The following is a 21,879-nucleotide window of genomic DNA, read 5'->3' as shown; positions in this document are numbered from 1 at the left end:
TTAAAAGTAGAGTAAGTCCTAAAGAGATATTCATGTTTCATTATTAGATGCTCTTGTGGTATGACCTTCACAGCATTTGTCATTCTCTTAATTGTTTCAAGTCTATCTCCCCGACTAGACTAGAATCGTATCTGTCTGGGTTCACACCACTGAATCCAGATACCTGGCAAATACATAACACTCAGAGATGGGAAAGGTTTACCAAGGGTATTTGTATTTGTTTTCTACGGCTGTGTAACAAATTACAACAAGCTCAATTGGCTTAGAACAACATATATTCATTATCTCATGGTTTCATGGATCAGGAATCCAGGTACAGCTTAACTGCACCCCTGGACGGTCTCACAAGGTTGCAATCAAGGTGTGACCAGGGTTGGGCTGTCATTTGGACTCAATTAGGGAAAGAATTTACTTCCAAGCTCATTTAGATTACTGAGAGAATTCATTTCCTTGAGGACCCTGGTTTCTTGCTGGCAGTTCTTTGGAGCCTGACAAGAGGCCGCCCGCAGCTCCTTGCCACATGGACTTCTCCAACATGGCCACTTAGTACTTCATAATGCCAGCAAGGGGAGTTGCTGGTGTGAGTCCAATAATAAGACAGAATCTCACAGAATGTTAAGATGGAAGCTACGTGCCACCACCCTAGCCTCTATCCACCACTCCATTCTCTAAAGACTATCAACAGACAAGCTCTTTCAAAAATAATTCATTCTGTGATAAGATTCAGTCAATTATAACTCAGAGGGTTTTTTTTTTTTTTTTTGCAAAGTATAGCACAAGATCTTACAAAATTGACTGGGTTAATATGTATTCATCTGGTAGATGAGAAGGCAACTAGTTATCACCAACAAAAATGACCAACTACAGATACCAAAGTAAATGTAAGAGAATCAATAAAATAAAGGAAAGGAACGGAATTTCACAGAGATAATCAAAGTGAAACCCAAAGTGTTAGAACATCAGTGATTACATCCAGGGTTAAATGTTTTTTGTTTCCCTCTCTTCTCTTTTACCTTGTCTCGGAATGAAGAGACTACACAAGGTACCAGATCTACATATATAAGTAGTTACAAGACTATAAATACATACACCCTAAATTCAGCACTAATGGGAATAGAAAACAACCGAGCCAGGGGAAAGTATTAATACAAAGCAGCTAAGGCTACCAGTTCATATCAGCATTTCAATATACCTTTTTTTTAATTCCTGTGATCTAGTGGCAGTATCAAAAACAAAAGTATGCCACACTGAAGTGCTAAGAGAGAGGAAAAAAATCCTCAATTTACTAAAACTACTAAAAGGAACAATCTAATCCTAACATGTTATACATATGAACACTTTAGCCAATTGGAAACTATGGAAACTTCTATGTAGATATATTAAAGCCTAACACGATTATAGATATTCATACCAATATTAAAGTGACAACAGCAAAACAATAAAATTTCAAAGGATCACTAACAGCACAGAATAAAGAAGTCTTTTTTTTTTTTTTAAACTTGTTTTATTAGGTCAATCTTGAAGTGTGAAAAGACCCACAAATGCAGACTGACTGCTAGCACACCATCAATGCCAACTCTTTTAAAGAAAAGTAATTGCTACTGGGTCTAAGACTCAATAACCTCCCTGGTTCTTACATGTGGTATGTGGGTCATTTTGCCTCAAGATCTTCTGTAAGCAGAAAGCATGCTGTATGTTTCAACAGGGACAAATAGTCTGCTTCTCTATTCCTGAGCAACACATGGGGGTTAAAAAACAAGGACTGTTCAAAAGCTGGGTCCTACAGAGCTTTTTTGTGCCATCCCACAAAGGCAGGATGCATTAAATACAAAAGATATTAGATCTCACAAGAACACAGAGCAAAAATATTATTACTTCTCTCTCAACTTTTGCCATAACTGACAATGACGGCTATCAATTTTCATAAGTAACCATTTGAAAAAGGAGTGTGTTCTGCTTTATGAAGGACACTTAAAAAACTGAAAAGAGGAAATGACGACAGGCTGGCACCAAAAACGTCTATCAAAGTAAGTGTCTTAATGTCACTTTAAAAAATCTAAAAAAAATTCTAGGGTCATACATAAAATAGTGTATTTGATACATTAAAAGTATACAATGATACTTTTTGCTCAGTTAAATGTAATATAGACTGAAATCTTAAAAAACCTACACAAGAGACAGTTATACACACTTGCATGTATTCTTTCTCCCTACAAAGCACACACATGTATGTGTCATACACATTTTAGAGAGGCACTCATCCATACATAAAAGCAACAAGATCTCCAATAAATGTTATATATATATATATAAACATGCTGTGCATTCTAAGTCACTTCAGTCATGTCCAACTCTCTGTAACCCCATGGATTGTATAGCCCACCAGGCTCCTCTGTGCATGTGATTTTTCCAGGCAAGAATACTGGAGTGGGTTGCCACTTCTGTCTCCAGGGAATCTTCCCAACCCAGGGATTGAATCCAGGTCTCTTGTGTCTGCTGCATTGGCAGGCAGATTCTTTACCACTACCACCACCTGGGAAGCCCATTTATCTAACACTGACATTACACAATTATATGCACTATACTGTAATATACAATGTAATTAATTTCCAACTAACAAACATTTGATATATAAATATGTATTATAATACATATATTTAACCCAAGACATGTTAGATACTACAGAAATAAGATTTCCAACTAACAAGGTGGTTAGATGGTAAAGAATCTGCCTGCAATGCAGGAGACTCAGGTTTAATCCCTGGGTTGGGAAGATCCCCTGGAGAAGGGAATGGCAACCCCCTTCAATAATATTCCTGCCTGGAGAATTCCACGAACAAAGGAGCCTGATGGGCTACAGTCCATGGGGTTGCAAAGAGTTGGACAAGACTGAGTGACTAAGCATGCACACACATGTACAGTATCAATATCCCCTGATCCACAATTTGCTGAGATTAAAAAACCAGAGTGGGTAATTCAAAAGCAAAGTGAACAACAGTCAGGGGGAAAGCAATATCAAGACAGAAACTGAAACAGCCACTTAAATAAGCAATGTATATAGGCCCTTATATTCATAAGCCATAGTGCAATGTTAAAATCTGACAAATTACCAAGTACTGAAGAGTGTCAAAACGCCCAACTTAGTCACCAAGACGAATAGGGTGATGGTATAAACCTGTTTCATTATGAAAAAACATACATGCTCCCATTATAAGGTAGATACACTTGATGCTCACAATGCAGTAATTCAAGCTAAAAAATAAAGATGGAAAGATTTCAAACCTGCAAGGCTGTCAGTCCTAGCTGTAGCTCTATGAAGTCACTTAGTATCATTAGGCCTCAGATTCCTCATCTATCATATAAAGCAACCAGATCAGTCTTTCCCAAACTGCACTGCACAGAAAATTAAAAAAAAAAAAAAAAGCTACAGAGATTCTCTAATATGTAGACACTAGTACTAAATAAAATCAATACTATGGTCAAAAATGTATCAGCCTTTAACATGTTAATATGTACTGTAATAAAGAGCACAGGGTATTCAGTTTTTTCCAGATTTAAATAGGTTATTTTTTAGTTTTGAACTACAATTCCTGGGATATGTGTTCTGCACAACATTTTGGTAAGCACTCTAACAAATAATGACTTTCCCAGATGGCTCAGTGTTAAAGAACCCGACTGCCAATGAAGGAGACTTGGGTTCGATCCCTGGGAAGGGAAGATCTCCTGAGAGAGGAAATGGCAACCCCCGCCAGTATTCTTGCCTGGAGAATCCCGCGTACAGAGGAGCCTGGAAGGCTACCGTCCACAGGGTCACAAAAAGTCAGACAAGACTGAGCATGTACGCATGCTAACAAATAATTGCTATGTTCTCTTCCAGGTATGAAGTTCATTCTACATTCCAGGGGTGGGGGAAAAGTGATCCAGTTTACCTGGTTTTAATTACCCCATTTTCAAAGTATCAGCAAACATACTCAAAGAGTAATGAGAGAGTAAAAGGAAAGTGATTCCATTTTCTCCTCCTTTTTGACCCACACTTCAGGCTCGAGGAAAAGATGACAGGCAACAGTGAATTATAAGAAAACTTTGGTGTCCCCTTCACACAGCAAAGGTAATTTTGTTAATTTCTATAAACTAATAACATGTACTAAACACCTCAGAGACTCAGAAAATAGCATATTTTTGGTATACTCTATTTTAAAATGTGTTTATTCTAAGAATTACAAATGTTAAGTGCATTTAGGGATTTTTAAATGAATTTTCTTAAAAAAAAAAAAAAATGGTACTGTTATACACTCACCTGGTGGTATCTAGTGTTAAGCTTTTTGCCACATGACCTGACAGCTATACTTTATCATGGAAACAGTATAGCAGATATGTTCTATCTCAATTTACTTCCTGAGGAAGGGTAACTAATCTTCATATGTAGGACACTGGAAATGGAAGAATGTGGGGCTGGGAAAAATAAAAATGAATGTGAGGCTCAGTCCTGCAATGGCTGTTATCACTGGGAAAAACATTCCTAAGTCAAAGCCCAAAGATACTCTGAATTCCACTATTCGTCAAAAATTCCTCCAGTAAGTACAATTACTATTATCACCTTCGTTTCTGTCTTTGAATCTTGGACCCAAGAAATCTGAAGTGACATGAAAGTAAGTCATGCTGCCTGAATCATTGCTTTTACACTGGAGAACTGTACTCAGGTGTCTGAATTCAACATATATTAATAGAATTGTAATGATCAGAAACTATACTTACATGAAGAACGATTTTCCTAAATTTGAGGGTTGGGAAGTGTCTACACACTTATTTCTATACACTCTGAATTTGCTCAGGCATGAGAGAAAGCTGCTTCATTTTAAAGTCTTACATTGTAGAATTCAGAATTGCTCCGTGGCATTTTCAGTTTTAAAGCAACTCAGCTGAGCTTGATGCAAGCCTACAGTGTTCTTTTTAAAGTACATACATATGGCAGATACTTGAATATCAGTTGTGAATCTCTAGGTTTACTAGAATTCTTATAAAACATTCTGACCACAACACTTATGCATCTTAATTTCCAATATACAGTTTGTAAGTAGGGTTAGTCAAGGAAATCTCCAGTATCAGCCAATTCCTTTCCACTGTGTTCTGAGAACTTCAGCAAATCCTCAAAGTGGGAGGCTGAGAGCAGAACTAGTTTGGCTATCAAAAACACAAGTGTCTGAAATGTACTGGCAGATCCTGCTGATGATCCAACTGAAGACTTTAGAGGAAAAAAGTGAGGACAAGGGAAGGCAGGAAGACTAGAGAGAACTCGGACCTGAGTGTACTGGTTCCAGCTCTGTCACTCTGGCATCACCAAGCCTCAGTTTCCTAACAAAAGCCACACTTCAACTAAAACATTGTGAAGTGAAGTGAATGAAGTGAAGTCACTCTGTCGTGTCTGACTCTTTGTGACCCCATGGATTGTAGCCTACCAGGCTCCTCTGTCCATGAGATTTTCCAGGCAAATGTACTGGAGTGGGCTGCCACTTCCTTCTCCAGGAGAGCTTCCCGACCCAGGGATTGAACCCGGGTCTCCTGCATTGTAAGCAGACGCTTTACCGTCTGAGCCACCAGGCCAGTAACTGACCATAAATGAATAAAGAGAAACTTGAAAACTTTTCCAAGCTTCAGTCTTTTGGTGCGGGGTGGTGGCATTGGTGTAGCAGGCAGACTGATGGAAGCATGTCACTTCATAATTGTTCATGTTTACATATGCTATTCTTTATACCAAAAATATCCTGAGGCTGGCTGACTTTTAAGACCTACCTTAACATACTAAGCAGCACTGATTTATTTTACCTGTAAAATGAACATAATAAAATATCTGTCTCATAGGACTGCTTTTAAGGACCAATAAGCCAAAATATGCAGTAAAATTTGCAACGAATTTAACCTAGACTTAGTATCAGTGCCACCACCCCCACTCCACACACACCAAAATACAAAACCACCCAGCTAAAAAAACTGACCAAAAACTTAAGTTATTTCACAGAGGAGATAAAAGTGACATACTGTGACAGTCAGTCTCCAAAGACATCAGAAACAATTCTGTCCCTATCGGTATATGCATCTTCTCCCTTAACTCCAAGACTAGCCTGACAACTTCCCCTCTCTCTGGAGGCTCTTTCTCAGAACCCAGCCACCATGCTGTGAGACAGTCCTTGCAGCCCACGTGAAGGAGCCAAAAAAAAAAAAAAAAAAGACCCTGGCTGAGTGCCCAATCAAGAATCCAGATGACTCTCAGCTGTCCACATCGCAGCCATTCTAGCCCCTGCAGACTGCAGCCTGTTGACTATAATCATCCCAGCACCACAGCTGATACCATGAAGCAAAAGAACCTCCCACTCAAGACACAGATTGCAAAATAATGATATGCTGTTTTGTCACTAAGTTTAGAGTGGTGGTTTGTTTTTACAATCAAAACACATGACAAAATCCCCAGGTATACACTCTAGCAAACATGTACACATATACATCAGAAAATATAGTTTTTAATGTTCATAGTAGAATTACTCATAAAAAACTAGGAAACTCAAATGTTCAACTAAATAAATATATATAAATCCAAGTCAGAGACCCTTTATATAGGATAATATTTTTTAAAGCTCCAAACAAAGCAAAATTAGCAATATACTGTCTAGAAATATATACATGAGCTTTTTTTTTTTTTTCTCAGTATTTCAAAGGAAATGTTAAACAGAACTCAGGATAGTGGTTTCCTAGTGTGAAAAGGAAAACAAGGAGGATAGGCTACAGAAGGAACACAGATAATGTGAAATTGGTAATGTTCCAGTTCTCTAGTTGTGTAGCAGTTTCACAGGTGTTTATCATGTTCCTAACTATATATATGGGTATATACATTCTTTTATACGCAAGTTGCATTCTCAATATAGTTTGATTTATAAAAATTTTATTTAGAACATTATAAGGCAATTCACAACCAACAATTATGAGCTCCAACACTAATTACACAAACGCTTATTAGAAATCTAAAACAATTCTTATTTCAGAAGGAAAATCTTTTTTGTTGCTTTAAATTGTTTATATCAGACACTTCATTTAAATGCAGCAAATTATTTTACAACCAAAATAAGTATCTTAAACATGAGAAAAGATCTCCCTTTCTAAGTAAGTGACTAACTCATTTTTAACCATCTTCAAAAAAAACCTCTCATATTTAAAAAGATTTTAGTCACTCCTCAAGCTCATTCTTCTCCTTTGAACAAATGACTAGACTTGACAGTTTTAAGATTACAGTTCATCTGCTTCACATTGTTTCATTATCCTGTTCCTTCAAATGCCAGAAAGCTGCTTAGTATATTAAAACAAAACTCTTTTTTAGCTAACTAGAATAAAAATGTTATTAGGACTAAAATTAAACTTCCATGAAGCAAGTTCATTAAATTTTTTAAGAACATATTCAATGTCTTAATTGTCAATATATTCAACAAATCTTACTCACTATAACAGATTTTTTTTTAAAGGCACCCTGATGGATGAAGGTTAAAAAAAAAATCAGTTTTAAGCAAAAATGTCACTACAGCATATCAGGTTTAGGACTCACAGGAATGTTGTTATTATTATATGAATAATAGTATAATTAAAGAGCAGATCAATCATTTTGTTAGAGTCCCACACACAGTAAAAGAAGATAAAGAGTTTATATCTTGGTTTACTTTACTCTGAAGATCTACAATATTCAATGATTTTCCCAGTGATTAGACACAGACAAAACTATTTCCACTGTGGACACTTTAAAGGAGACAAACAACTTATTTCATCCCTAATGAGTATTTTTATTTAGTATCCTTTAACCTTTTAAGAGTAAAGCTTAAAAATTCGATCAGACAGAGCTGGAATGCTTCCTAAAGTGTTGCTTAATTTCCATATTAATTACCTGTTACCATAAAGCTAAGTCAAGAACAGAGAAACCAAAGGGATTATTAATCTAACCACAAACTCATTATTTTTATGAATTTAGTATATTCTATTTTATTTTTTTGAATTTAGTATATTCTAACTAGTACCTGTGTATATAATGATCATTCCTATTCTTCCACATCAAGATATTATTTCTCAAGTTCAAACAAAATGCCAGCTTGTGAATTTTACTTCTATAGCTGATATCTTTTTTCATTTATCATCTCAAAAGCCCACAGCACTGAAACTTTATCATTCATATGATTTTTAGATATTAACTTACCTGTCTTTTCTTATTCAATGTTCCTTAACTAGTGAGTTAAAACATGAGAGAAAACTTTTACTTAAGAGTTGCTGGTATTTGGAAGAAATATTTACTCATGTAACTAAAATCTCACTCCCTTAAAATTATTCCTAAGGTATCCATCCATCCAACTAGCCATCTCTCAATTGCTGATGGCAATTCCTGATGCTCAGGTAGATTACTTCTACAAACATTATCAACTACTTTCTTCAACTCTTTCTTAACACTAAAATGACATCTTTATTGAGAGTAAGATCTTGATGTTCACTAAGAACAGTTTACCACAGCATTCCAGTGTGTGTGACGGGGGCATTTTCCCACACCACCAAGAAACTTTCCAACACCAGCTGCATGTCCTACAACTCAACTGACATTATCTACCTGGAGACAGCACCAGATCCCACAGGTGAAGGGCTCACACCTGCAAGACTGAGCACCTCATCAACTTCAGATGCCAATCACAAGTCCAGGTGTCACCTGTGCTGCTAACCAATCATCTACAGGTGGGAGGTCCAATGACCCCTTGAGCTGGATTAATAAACTAGCTCACAGAACTCAAGTATCTCATTAAGTAGATCACTGGTTTAATATAAAAGGAGAGAACTCAGGAACGGCCAGATGGAAGAGATGGTGTGCCAGATGGGGCACGGAGCTTCCAGGCTCTCTCCAAATCCATCACTCAATCTCCACAAGGTCCTAGAAGTTCTCCAAATTCTGACTGTTTGGTTTTTATGGAGACTGTTACATAGAACGACTGATTCAATTATTGGCCACTGGTGATTCTCCAGTGATTAGATCACTCCAGCTCCTCTCCTTTCCCTGGAGGTCAGGGGGTGGAACTGAATGTCAGACACACTGGCAACCATCTCCCATCCTCAGGTGAGCCAGGGGCTTTCCAAACTTCACTCATTAAGATACAAATGACATATTCAAAGTTCTCAACATTTAGGAAACTCCAAGGGGATTTAAGGCTTCCGAGGTGGCACAGTGGTAAAGAATCCAGTTGCCAATGCAGGAGACAAAGGAGACAAGGGTTCAATCCCTGGGTTGGGAAGATTCCTTGGAGGAGGAAATGGCAACCCACTTCAGTATTCTTGCCTGGAAAATTCCATGGGCAGAGGAGCATGGCAGGCTACAGCCCACAGGGTTGCAAAGAATCAGACATGACTGAGTACACACAGAAGAGGATTTAGACCAAATATGACTTATTATAAAGCACTTTATCCCAACTACACATGATTTTCCTGACAGCACAGTCAAAGCCAAAGTTTATCAAAGTATTACACAATAAGCACTTCTTGTTCCATCACTGTCATGACCAAAACATAAAATGTGGTTATCATTATTGAACATTTGCTACGCTCCCAATGTAGATATTCTAGGAAGATGAAGTTCTTAAGGATCTTCCTTTGTCTTTGAATAGTAATAAGAAATTATAAATTATTATTATTCATTAGAGGGGGAAATGAGCACCACAACACCACAACAATATGTCAATAATAATTTAGGCAAAGAAGAAATAACTTAAGTCTCCTTAAGTGTTTTTACATTACAGGTGTTAAAATCTTCTTCAAAATGGCTCTGGCCTATTTAGTTAAATGAACAGTCATAAACAAAATTTAAATGAAGTAAGTCTGCTTTATACTGGGATAAATAAGCTTGTACCTAAATCTCACATAAAACAGATAAACTATATTGGATTGTTATTTCTGAAAGAAGTATGCTGGGCATTTCCTAATAGTTAATACATTTTCTTTAGAAAAACAGCCCTACTTCCCTGAAGAATTCACAGGAGAAACACTGAAGGTGTTAAAATAGCTTAAATCATTAAGTTGAACCATTATACAAATAGAGCCTAATTCAAAGTTTCTCTCTGGCATGCATTACATGGGATTTGGAGAAGAAAGGATAATACATACATCTTCTTTATGAATACTGGTTAGCTCAATTTGAAGTTTGAAGAAAGACAGATTTATATTCTCCTTCAACTAATAATGAATTAACTATACAGTCTTTTTTGTTCACAAAAGAAACCAACTGTTATCCATTCAAGTAGCATGGGTTCCATACTAATGCTGGGTTCCATACACAGCAGAAAAATACCACTAAATTTGATCAAAATCATCCTGACTAATAAACAGAAATGCCTTAGAAGCATTCATGTTTATTGCTTCACTTAAGAACTGCTAATTAGAAGCTCATAATCTGGAATAACATTTCCAATAGTATCTTTAAATCACTTCCTAACTCATGACAAATTCTCACACCCCAATAAATACTAAGTTCCTACATAAAGATCAACAACCTCTTCTTTACCTTTCTCTGAAAAAAAATTTTTATCCCCTCAAGGCGCTTTTGAAAGGATTCTACTATCACCCCTCTCATATTCTTCCTGAAGACCAAGATAACTACTAAATCAATAAAAGAAAAAAAGATATTGAAACTGGCTGGGACCTGGGACCATTTCCTACAGCACTTGTACATGGACAAACATCTCCCTGAGCAACAGAATACAAAGAAACTACAAGGGACTAAAAATAACTCTGTGCATGTGCAGGTTGGGGCAAATTATGAAAAACACCATACAAAAAGGCCAAAAAACCGCTACTTCTGAGGTGCCAGAACCAAAAGCAAGTTGCATATTATCCCTGCACACAGCATCAATGGGTTGGAAGGCCACCTAAGCCACCCAACTGACCCGACCCTCCAATCCTATCATCACCCCTAAGGGACCAGCTCACCCCTCTGCAGGGTGCAAGCGAGGGACCCGGTTACTTATTTCTGTTCCCTCCTGCTGCAGGAGTCCTTTTATCAATATCTATTGATTAAAGAGGCCTTTTATCAATTTCTACTGACTGACGAACCCAGAGTGAAAGTCACTCAGTCGTGTCCGACTCTTTGCGACCCCATGGACTATACAGTCCATGGAATTCTCCAGGACAGAATACTGGAGGGGGTAGCCTTTCCCTTCTTCAGGTGATCTTTCCAACCCAGGGATTGAACCTGGGACTCCCTCATTGCAGATTCTTTACCAGCTGAGATACAAGGGAAGCCTGAAGAACCCAGCTGGGTAACAATATGGGAAAAGAATAAAAGTGGTGGCCATGGAAGACTGGAAGAAAGCAACATGAAAACAACACTCAGAGAAAAGAAAGCTATTCAAGAGCCCATAATATCTACACAAAATCACAAACAACCTGGAGTCAACAATCCTCTACAAAAATATTAATACATTAAACAGTCCAGTCTTAGGGTTTTCCTAAATTCCTGTAGTTCAGATTCCCTTTCAACATTCTCTTTCAAGAACTATAGCAACTTTTCCTTATGTAAATTTTAGTGTATATACTTTAAAAAGAACAACAGTTGGCAAAAGCTACAGTTTAAAAAGCCAATAATTTCGCATTTATCTCATTATCATTTGTCTCCTGAAAGTGATGTCTCCCCCCCAACCCTCTTCTTTGTAGTCTTACTGTCTGAAAAGATTAAATCTCCCCATACCTTTAAAAAAACTTGTCTTAAAAAAAAAACAAAAAACAAAACTTGTCTTACAGATACTTCTGATGCAAAAGAGCAGGCAACCTCCTCAGGTGGTTGAAAAGTATGGTTAATCAAATTATTGTCAAACCTTATTTCCGACATACTCTCAACACCCTTCAAGCACTGAAGATTAATCTTACAATGATGAACAACAACAAAAAAAGCAAGACACAAAAGCCACAAGTTCATTTTTCTAAAGTTCTAAGATAGGCAAAACTATATTATTTAGGAATGCACTCAGAATTATACCACCTAGGAGAAAAAGCAGAATGTAATTACTATCACGTGTGCGGTGGGGCGGGGGATGGATTGAGAAAGCACACAACAAGAATTCTGAGGTGGCAGCAATTTTTTTTTCCTAAAAAAATATTTATTTGGCTGCACTGGGTCTTAGTTGCAGCACACGGGATCTAGTTTCCTGACAAGGGATCAAACCCGTGCCCCCTGCATTACAAGCTCTGTGTCTTAGGCAGTGGACCACCAGGGGATGTCCCAGTGGGGGCAATTCTTTTGATGATGGAGGTGATAGTCACATTGGTGTTTATTTCATAATCAGTCATCACACTGTACATTAGGTTTCTATACTTTTCAGAATGTGTTTCACCATAAGAGAAAAAATTTTTAAAGACTGAAGCTGAATATCTTCTCACTGACAGAATGTTTCTTTTGTTTACGTAAATATTTAAGACATTTTCAGAATATCTCAAAAACTAAAAGAACTCCACCTTCCAGTAATTCTGTACTCCATTATTTTTTCTATGAATTACACAGGTAAGATGGTCTAATAACTAGTTTAATAATAAAAACTACTTAAACAAGTTGCATTCTACTTAACAGGAATTACCGGTGTTTTAAGAATAAGCGCGAATTGTTAAGAGAGTAGATCTAAAAAGTTCTCATCACAGTAAAAATGTGGGGAGGGTAACTATATAAGGTGATTGACAGATGTTAACTAGAGTTCCCCTGGTGATCATTTCAAATTGTATACAAATATTAAATCATATGTTGTATATCTGAAACTAATGTTATATGTCCATTTTACTTCAATTAAAAAAACTAAAAAGGCATGATAGTCACAAGTGAGTTTCCAGGTTTTGGCTAGCAGCACATTTAAGGTATGCATATACTGGCATTTTAGAAGTCAATTATAAATTACTATATTTTAATTTTTAAAATAGTATGAAAAACAGTATATGCTGTAATATTATCTATCCATCTATCTAAAAAAACAGAATCCAATGATTTAAATTTAAAAACCAAATTCAGTCCAAGTCATCTGTAGGTTGGAGAGACTGCGAGATATCACTAAAGAAAAGAACATCCACAGTATGAAGAAAAATCTTTAACTACTTGAGAATAGCTAATGAACCTGCAAGGCATGAAAAAGAAATTAAAAGGAAATTCCAAAAGAAACATTACCAATTTGGTTATCAGCAAATCGCTAGTACTTCACTAACAGAAACAGAATTTCTTGATGTTTTTCTGCGGTTAATATTTCCCTTGAGATAAGAATAAAGAAAAAATCAAAAATAGAAGTTTGAAAAGTTAAACTATGGAAACTAGTAACTTACAGAAATTACAGATAACTGATGCAGTTTTGAAAATCATTAGTTCTAAAAGAGTCAAACTTCACACAAAAGCCATTTCCATAGCTAAACTTGAACTGCGAACATCTCCCAGACTGTCGATTTAAGTGAAGGTAGACACTAACTTCCCCTCATCTTTTGAAGTAACAATCTCCGAACAACTTCTCAAAACACTTCCTCTAATGCAAACACAAATGCAAAGAAAATACAAAAGAATTTGGCCAACCCACAACTATACTACCTTAGAAAGAGTACTCCAGTCCTCTGGCAGCCAGGATCTTTGTCCTGAAAACAAGACAAGCTGACCAACATTAACTCTTTAAAAAGTCCTTTAGACTATAGAATTCCAAGAGCAGAGAGTCAGGCACTACTTAGCCACTGAACAGTAATGACCATAATTCCCTTAACTGGAATGGCTTAATACTTCCAACTTCATTTCTCTTAACTTTTTATAGACAAATCTAAATGAAAACATTCAGTTGGATTCAATCATTTTTCCCTCTCATTCAGCAATTCCCTTAAAAGCCCCTCTCTGAAAATTGCCTAGTCATTCGGGTATAACAACCTTAAGCCACCATCAACTCTTCTCTCTTCCCTACATCAAAACAAACGAAGTAATTAGCCATCATCCAACTAGTGAGTGTGTAGTTAGCTAGAACAGGAACTGTGTGTGCCCAGGCATTTTGATAGGCCAATGTGTTAAGACTTAATCAGGGTGGCTGATTAAAAAACATAAATTAAATGGAGGACGCTGTCATTTAATCCTGCCTTGGAGGCAAAAGATGTAATAAAAAGGACAGATTTTGGAGAACAGGCAGACCTGTATTATTCAATCTTTGAGAGTAATATTGCATTGAAATATCTTTTATCTACTGAAATAAAAGATGTTACCTTATCTCTTCAATTCTAAGATCTAAAATCGAGTTATAAGACCATGTAAAAACTAAGCATTTATCACTTTTTAGAACATACATTCAAGTTACCCTGCAATATTAAGTTCCAAAGAAAGAAAAGTCACAGATGACATGGTCAGCTTTTCCTAGAAATCTGCTTTTCTAAAAATAGTACAAACTTGAACAACATAAAGATATTTACCAACTTAAATACAGGTTATATTCCAAAATATGTTAAATGTCTTTCATTTAAAACTATGAAAGTCCTTTTCCAAAGAAATAAGGCTCATTGAAAACCATGAAAGTCCTTTTCCAAAGAAATAAGGCTCCAAACAGTAGTTTGGTTTCCTGGCAAGTCTACAAACGCCAGTTAACCTACATTTACCTAAGATATGAGAGCCTTGAGTAGATGCTCCTATTTCTTCCAGCCCTGACCCTCCCCTAACAGATTTTTCTTTTAATCTTATAGTATTGCCTGGTAGCTCAGCTGGTGAAAAATCCACCTGCAATGCAGGACACCCTGGTTCCACCGCTGGGTCTCCCTGGGTTGGAAAGATCCCCTGGAGAAGGGATAGGCTACCCACTCCAGTATTCTTGGGCTTCCCTGGTGGCTCAGACGGTAAAGAATCCACCTGCAATGCAGGAGGACCTGGGTTTGATCCCTAGGTTGGGAAGATCCCCTGGAGGAGGGCATGGCAGTCCACTCCAGTATTCTCGACTGAAGAATCCCCATAGACAGAGAAGCCTGGTGGGGTCCATGGGGTCGCAAAGAGTCGGACCCAACTGAGCGACTAAGCACACACGTTCTGTCAATTTCTAAATTCCTGGAAAAGTAAGGCCATAAAAACCCTCTCAGAAAAAGAGCAAGAAGTTTAAAAAAAAAAAAAAAAGCCACCAGAATAAAGATTAAGCAAATGAAGGAGTAAAGATGGAAAAGCAGGTTAACCATTTAGATATTTTTCCCTTTCAAAAGTATTAATTTTGCCCATGTGTTACAACTGTGGGTTCTACATTGTTTGAAAATGTTTTCTTCTCAATTTATTGCAGGGACTGAGAGAAGCCACTTTTGCAATCATACATAATATTCAATTACACATTCCATGTGAATAAAACATGGCAAAAAAAAAAAAAAGAGCATGAATAAGACTCATCAGAAAACTCCTTGGTGGTCCAGTGGTTAAGAAGCCACCAATCAATGCAGGGGACAGGGGTTCAGTCTCTGGTCCAGGAAGATTCCATGGGCCAAGAAGCAACTAAGCCCATGTACAACTACCGAGTGCTTGCGCTCTAGAGGCTGTGCTCTACAAGTCACCACAATGAGAAGCCCACGCAGCGCAACTGGAGAAAGTCTGTGCACAGCAATGGAGCACAGCCAAAACGCTAAAAAAAAAAAAAAAAACAAAACCTCCTAATAAGCACAGGCTCACCAACAAAAGGTTTCTAATAATTCAAATGAGTTTAGGAGTTCCACAAAAACTAAATCTTATAAAACCAACATCAATACCTTCAGAATTTCTCCTGAGACATAGGATTCAACTTTGGAGAAGGGAATGGCAACCCACTCCAGTACTCTTGCCTGGAGAATCCCATGGACGGAGAAGCCTGGTAGGCTACAGTCCATGGGTTCGCAAAGAGTAGGACACAACTGAGCGACTTCACTTTCTTTTCACTTTCAAGTTGTTTAACAGACTTGGGCTAAAACCACTCACTTATAATGTACTCAGGTGAGCTACTAACCAAAACCCAGAATGACTGAATCTGATTCTAACCTGCAGTTCAATTTGAAGATGACATATAAATGGTATTTATGCTCATTATATTCAAGTATTATAGAAAATGAATGCTACCCAGAGATAAGAGCTCCTCTTTATCACAGAGTTGAGGAACAAAGATAACATTCTTCACATTACAGTGTATTATTAGTATCCTACAAGCAGGATTTAAAAGCAGTAATGGACAGATAGAAAGACATGATAAAGCAAATTAAGTAAATACTAACTGGCAAGGGAAATGGCAACCCACTCCAGTATTCTTGCCTGGAAAATCCCACAGAGAGGAGCCTGGTGGGCTACAGTCCACGGGGTCACAAGAGAGTCAGACACGACTTAGCAACTAAACAACAAAGTGCAGAATGTACATGTTCAGTATGAGTGCTCACTGTAAAAATCTTTCAACTTTTCTGTATGCTTGAAAATTTTCATAATATAACAATCAAGCAATATACTGAGCTGCTGAACTGTACAGTGCTTTATAATTCAGGTTAACTGCAGTATTGTCTTTTCCTAATAGCATTTAGTTTTCAAAGTAAACAAAATGAGGGAAAAAAATGTTTCAGTCACTTGAGAATATTAATCATTCCATTATTTCTGAGAGCATGCATACACTGATTCATAAGAAGATCCTACGATGAAGACAACTTTCTCATACTGCACAAAGCACCCAAAACTTATTGAAAGCATAAAAATCAGAGAAGACAAAGCATGGACAGGCTAGCAAGTCTGCCCATATTCATAATAGCTGGGTCAGAAACTAGAATGCAATTCCTTAATCTAAGTTTTTCAGACCAACATTGTGCAAACTGCTTATGGCAGTAACGGGTGTGCAATCTTGTTCAAGTTGGCCCTCAGTACATGAATCAAGGCAGAAAAAAGTTCCAGAGTGGTTGCTGACAGAGCCTAACTTCCCCAGCACCTATGAGACGCCTCAGGAAACCTGTGATTACTACCTACAGGAGCCACCACACTCAGCCAGTGGGAGCAGGTCCAATCCCCTCATCCAACCCAGGAGCTCCACACACTTCCTGCGCCTCCTCCCTAAGTATTCTTACAAGTGGAAAGATCTCCAGAGCTCAAGGCTTGAAAAGTTTTAAATTACAATGAAATCAGTGACAGTATACCTGTTCTGAAGGGCCTCTGGATTGCTGTTGCTAATGATTCCGTAAAGAGACTTAAGACTTTGTGACATTTCTGTTCTAAAATTGGTTTTGTTACCCATTTTGTCATCTTCAGAACTGAGGTCAATAGCCTCTTTTTGTCATCTGTCAAGTAAAGAAAAACATGGAGACCTCAAAGTACAGGAAGTAGTCCCCAACTTACAAACAGCCTACGTTCCAAAGGTTTATCACTCTTCTGAAAATGTTTGTACAAATTAACCTATTTATACCAAAGTTTCAATGAAAAATTGCCTCCCAAGTTTCCACTCCATAAACTGCAGCTTTCTGCCCTGCCACCCTTTTACAGTTAACTGCAGTCAAAACTTAGGCTGAGAGAATTCTCCTTCCAGGGCTCCAGGGAGAACCCCTTTCCAACCTTGCAGGCAGGGGAAAAGAGCAACTCTTTTATAGGGAGCTTTTCCACTGCATCTGTGGGAAAAGCTACCACAATTTAACAAGATAATAGATATGGGAAAAGCATTTGGTTAATATAGAAGTATTAACAGCTACAACAAAAATAAGTAGAAACTACATTCTGCGCCAAATAAAAAGATAAAATAAGGTGTTGTTAAACAAGTTGGTCAACCAAATGTTTGCCAAGTACAAACAACAAATTCTCAAACTGTGTCCTCATGTATGATCAACTCAACTGATAAGGGGGAAAATTACTAAAGTGAAGCAGTGAACAGAACGCAAAAGGCAGTGAAGTTCTGAAAAAGTGTGGTGTACTTCAAAATTCAATAAATATTAATGAACATCACATACCACCCCTTCTAACAACTGGTAAGATTTATAAAATAACTTGAGTGACAAACTTTTTAAAAAACAAGTATAACTTTGTGACAATGAGTCACCCTTGGCAGCTAACTATAGTCTTACACAATGTAAGTACCACTGTTAAAATTTATAGAAATAACTTAAAATCAAACAGAGGAAGTAAACTTTTCACTAAAAAGACCTCAGAAGTGAAGCCAGTGTACAGAGACATGAAAAAAAAAGGATCAGGGAAGGTCAGAGAAAAATTGGTTTGTGGGTACAGAACCTGAGAGGAACATTCAAATATTATTAAAGGTTCATGTCACTACTACATGTTAAAACAGTAATCTGAGAGACTCCCAAGACAGTATAATACTTGAGTGTTTGTAGAATCAAAGTGCTGGTACTATTAGTAGCTTTGAAGAAAAACTACTTTTAAAATCTAAATTTTTCAATAAGAATGGATTTTAAGAATAAGATACCTGAATTCTTTGAAAGACATGACAGGAAAAACTAAGTGAGAAACAAGGAATTTTTTTTTTTTTGACTGAAAATTCTCTTATTAAGTCATCTGAATTATATTTAAGATTTATACTGGCAAATCTCCATTCACAATAAAAGATAGGGGAAATTCCTTTAATATAAAAGGCTATTTACTACTAGTCAGAATTATCAAACATTATGAACATAAATGTTTAACCAAGAATATAATAAAATGTAAACATTAAAACTATCAGTAAGCCGAACACCTACATCAAATAGATCTTTAAGACTTCTGAGGCTTATATATCTTTAAAGTATATGAATCAAAGTCAAATGTTCTATATTCTGCTAAAGGATGCTTCTGAAATGTGTCTTATACACAGAAAATGGGATTTTTGTGTGAGTAAAAAAGGATTTTATTCTCCAAAAACCCTTGGAGTATATTTTCAAAATTAGGGAAGAAATCAACTTTTAATTTTTTGCCATATTAAAAAAAAAGTATCTGTGAAGCAATCCAGTAAGACTTTTCATGACTATAGTATTCAATTTTAGTAGAAACTCTTTGGCTGGCTTGATGCACAGGTCTAACCTTCTTTCAAAATAAGGAAAAATACCAATCGTCTCATTATGCAGCTGTTAATTTCTCTGCAATCTTTAAGCCTCAATGTTACTAATAAAAATTCTGCTTTTAAAAATTATACTCTCTGAAAACAGAATTCACAATTTTTGTTACCCGAAACGTTTGGTCAACCATGCACTTCTGCTCTTGTAATCTGAAAAAACAGAACTTTCTCTTTTCACATTGTTCAGCAACATATTAGCAGTTTTCATTTTCTGGTTCCAATTTCATTTTTATCTCACTTGCTTATGTGTTTAAAAGCTAGGACTAAGAATACTCTGGTTCAGAAGGCTTCACAGGAATTTATTTTCTTCTGTGATTCCAAATAACACAAAACCTATTTTAAAAAAGAAAAAAACCTCTAAAATGCTTTTGAAAACGTTTCATGGAAGCATGTCACAGCTGTTAATTGTCTATGTAAATTGAATTCTCCAGGAGTGGACCCCTCTGGTGTTCAACAGATGATGCACTACCAATTTTTCTATCTGTGACAGAACTTCAATTGGTATTTTAACATCACTCCCCCAAATATTTATTAGTCATATATTTAGCAACTCTCAAGAAGATTTTCTCTCTCTTTAATCCCAGCGATAAATACCAGTTTAGTCGGGTCTGATTATAAGGAAGTAAGATTAACTCAACGGTGATGAATTAAGCTGGTTGAAAGGCATAGGACTAAGACTAAAATAAAACCCACAAGAAACTTAACCCAGGCTGGGCAAGTTGCAAAAAAAATTAAAGCACTCTTCCTATCTAAATAATTCACAGACCAATGAATTAAATTATATAAATTAGCCAATGCTCTTAATGGGGTAATTTCCTAAAACCTGAGGTCAGTCCCTGATGCCATGTGCAACTTCAGTATTAAAATCCAGGGCTCCATCCACTATGCTACTGTTTGTTCTCTAATCCACAAACCTTCCTACAGAGACCAATAAAGGAATTAATGTAACGCTTTCGGATATCGTGCATAACATACTGAGGGTGACAGTTTGGCTCAGAGTCATAAGCCAAGGTAACTGTGGACCGGTGAGGTGCGGAATGCACTTAAGGGCCGTGAAAAAAAAAAAAAAAAAAGCCACTCTTGACAATATCTCACGTTAAATAAATTAGCGTCCCTAGCTTTCAGATCACTTTCAGGGATATTATTTCCTTTCCTCCAACACCTCGCTCCCTCGCTTTTTCCCTTTCCGTCTGAGAGCCCAGAGAGACCACGTAAGAGCGTGCAACTGCGAGTCTGAGCAGAGGAGGCTCCGGCACATCGGGACTCACCTCCAACTGCAACAGGGCACCCCCCTGGGCGATTCCACCCCAGCCAACCGAAAAGGCGCCCGAGAAACTGAACAGCCCCGGGCAGTGGGGAGGCGGGGAGTCCGCCGTCCGGCACCCCGCGAGGCGGGTCGGGCTCCGGTGGCCGAGCCGGCCGCGAAGAGCCACGTTCGCCCTCCCGGGAGTCGGCAGGCTCGCCCGGCCCGGGTCAAGGTCCCGCTCGGGCCCCGACGCCCCGCCTCGAGCCGCGCGGGGAAACTTCGCCCGCAGGCGGGGGCGCGCCCGAGCTCGGGACCCACGGCCGGTCCGGGCAGAGCGGGCGGTGGGGGGTGGGGGGGAGCGGCGGCGGGGGAGGGGCGGCGGGCACTCACCACGGGTCGAACTCGTGGATGATGCTTTCGAAGCGGATGACCGCGAAGAGGCGCGAGCTGAAGCCGGCGAGCCAGGCCAGGAAGAGGATGGTGAAGGAAAGCAGAGACTGCCAGCCGGCCGGCTGCGACAGCCCCCCGGACAGCCCCGCAGGGGCCGGCTTAGGCGCCGCGCCGCCCGCCGCCTTGTGCGCACACTGGGCCCCGGGCCCGTGCCGGCTGTTCCCCAGGGCCATGAGGCCGCTCCACGGGGACGAGTTGAGGGACGACTTGTGCTTGCTCTCCGGGGCCGAGGGCTCCGCCATGTTGTGCCCCGGCGGCGGGTCTCGCTCCGCGCCGCCGCCGCCGCCTGGTGCGAGGGGTGCTGGGCGGGGACCCAGAGGAGGAGGAGGAGGAGGAAGAAAGAGAGGGAGGAGGGAAGAGCGCGGCGCGCGCCCGCCCTCAGCGCCGCGAGGCCAGGGAACTGGGGGTGGAGGCGGCGGCGGGGAGTCTCCGCCTCAGCAGCGGCCGCGACCGCCGCTCTCTCAACTCGGATGGCCCTTGCGCCCCTCTAGCCATCCGTCTTCTCAGTGCAGCTGCGGCAACGGCGAAAGCTGACGGGACGAGGGCGCCAGAGAAAGAGCAGGAGCAGTCGGAGGCGGCTCCACCGCTCCGAGCGGCAATGACATTCCCCTCACAACCGCCGCCCGCCGCGCCGTGAGGAACAGGAGGAGGAGCCCCCGGGCGTCCGGGCGGAGCTCAGGCTACCTCTGACTCCGCCCCCGACCCAACAGGAACTGGCCCCTCCGCCTGTCACAATGCGACAGGTCCGTGAGGGGGCGGGCCCAGAGCCCTGGTGCCGGCCAATAGGAGCGCGAGCTGGGGCGGGGCTTGGCCCAACCGGTCGCCTCTCCCCTCCCCCTCCCCCTCCCGGCCTCGCGCCCGTTGGCCCGCAGCGGCCGTGCTGTGCGGCTACGGCTTCATTGTCAGTTGAAAGAGGCGGTTTCACGCGTCTTTCTAGGCGCCGAGGAAGTGTGCTAAGGCGTTGCGTGGAGCTGAGCCGGGCCGAGAGGGTGGGAAGTGATAAAGGACAGCCGGATGGCCTCCCTTAGTACCGGCTTAGGGGACTCGAGGAGCGCCGCGCGGACCGGCGAGGCTCTCACGGGCTCTCCGCGGTCGTCACTTTTAACCCGCTTTGCGCGGAGCGCC

The 21,879-nt window shown here is 39.5% G+C and overlaps 1 protein-coding gene across 1 annotated transcript in view; it reads right to left on the bottom strand.

The window, feature by feature from the left end:
• Nucleotides 1-21,424, bottom strand: part of STT3B (STT3 oligosaccharyltransferase complex catalytic subunit B) — a 102,830-nt gene extending 81,406 nt beyond the window's left edge. The window contains exon 1 of the mRNA XM_043885480.1: nucleotides 20,695-21,424. Coding sequence (XP_043741415.1) covers nucleotides 20,695-20,996 — 302 coding nt within the window. The 5' untranslated portion in view covers nucleotides 20,997-21,424. The remainder of the gene's footprint in view (nucleotides 1-20,694) is intronic.
• Nucleotides 21,425-21,879: the final 455 nt, after the last annotated feature.

This window comes from Cervus elaphus, chromosome 24 (assembly GCF_910594005.1).
Source record: "Cervus elaphus chromosome 24, mCerEla1.1, whole genome shotgun sequence".
Classification (NCBI taxonomy): domain Eukaryota; kingdom Metazoa; phylum Chordata; class Mammalia; order Artiodactyla; family Cervidae; genus Cervus; species Cervus elaphus.
The sequence above is the reverse complement of the archived record's forward strand: the minus strand, read 5'-3'. Positions and strand labels throughout refer to the sequence as shown.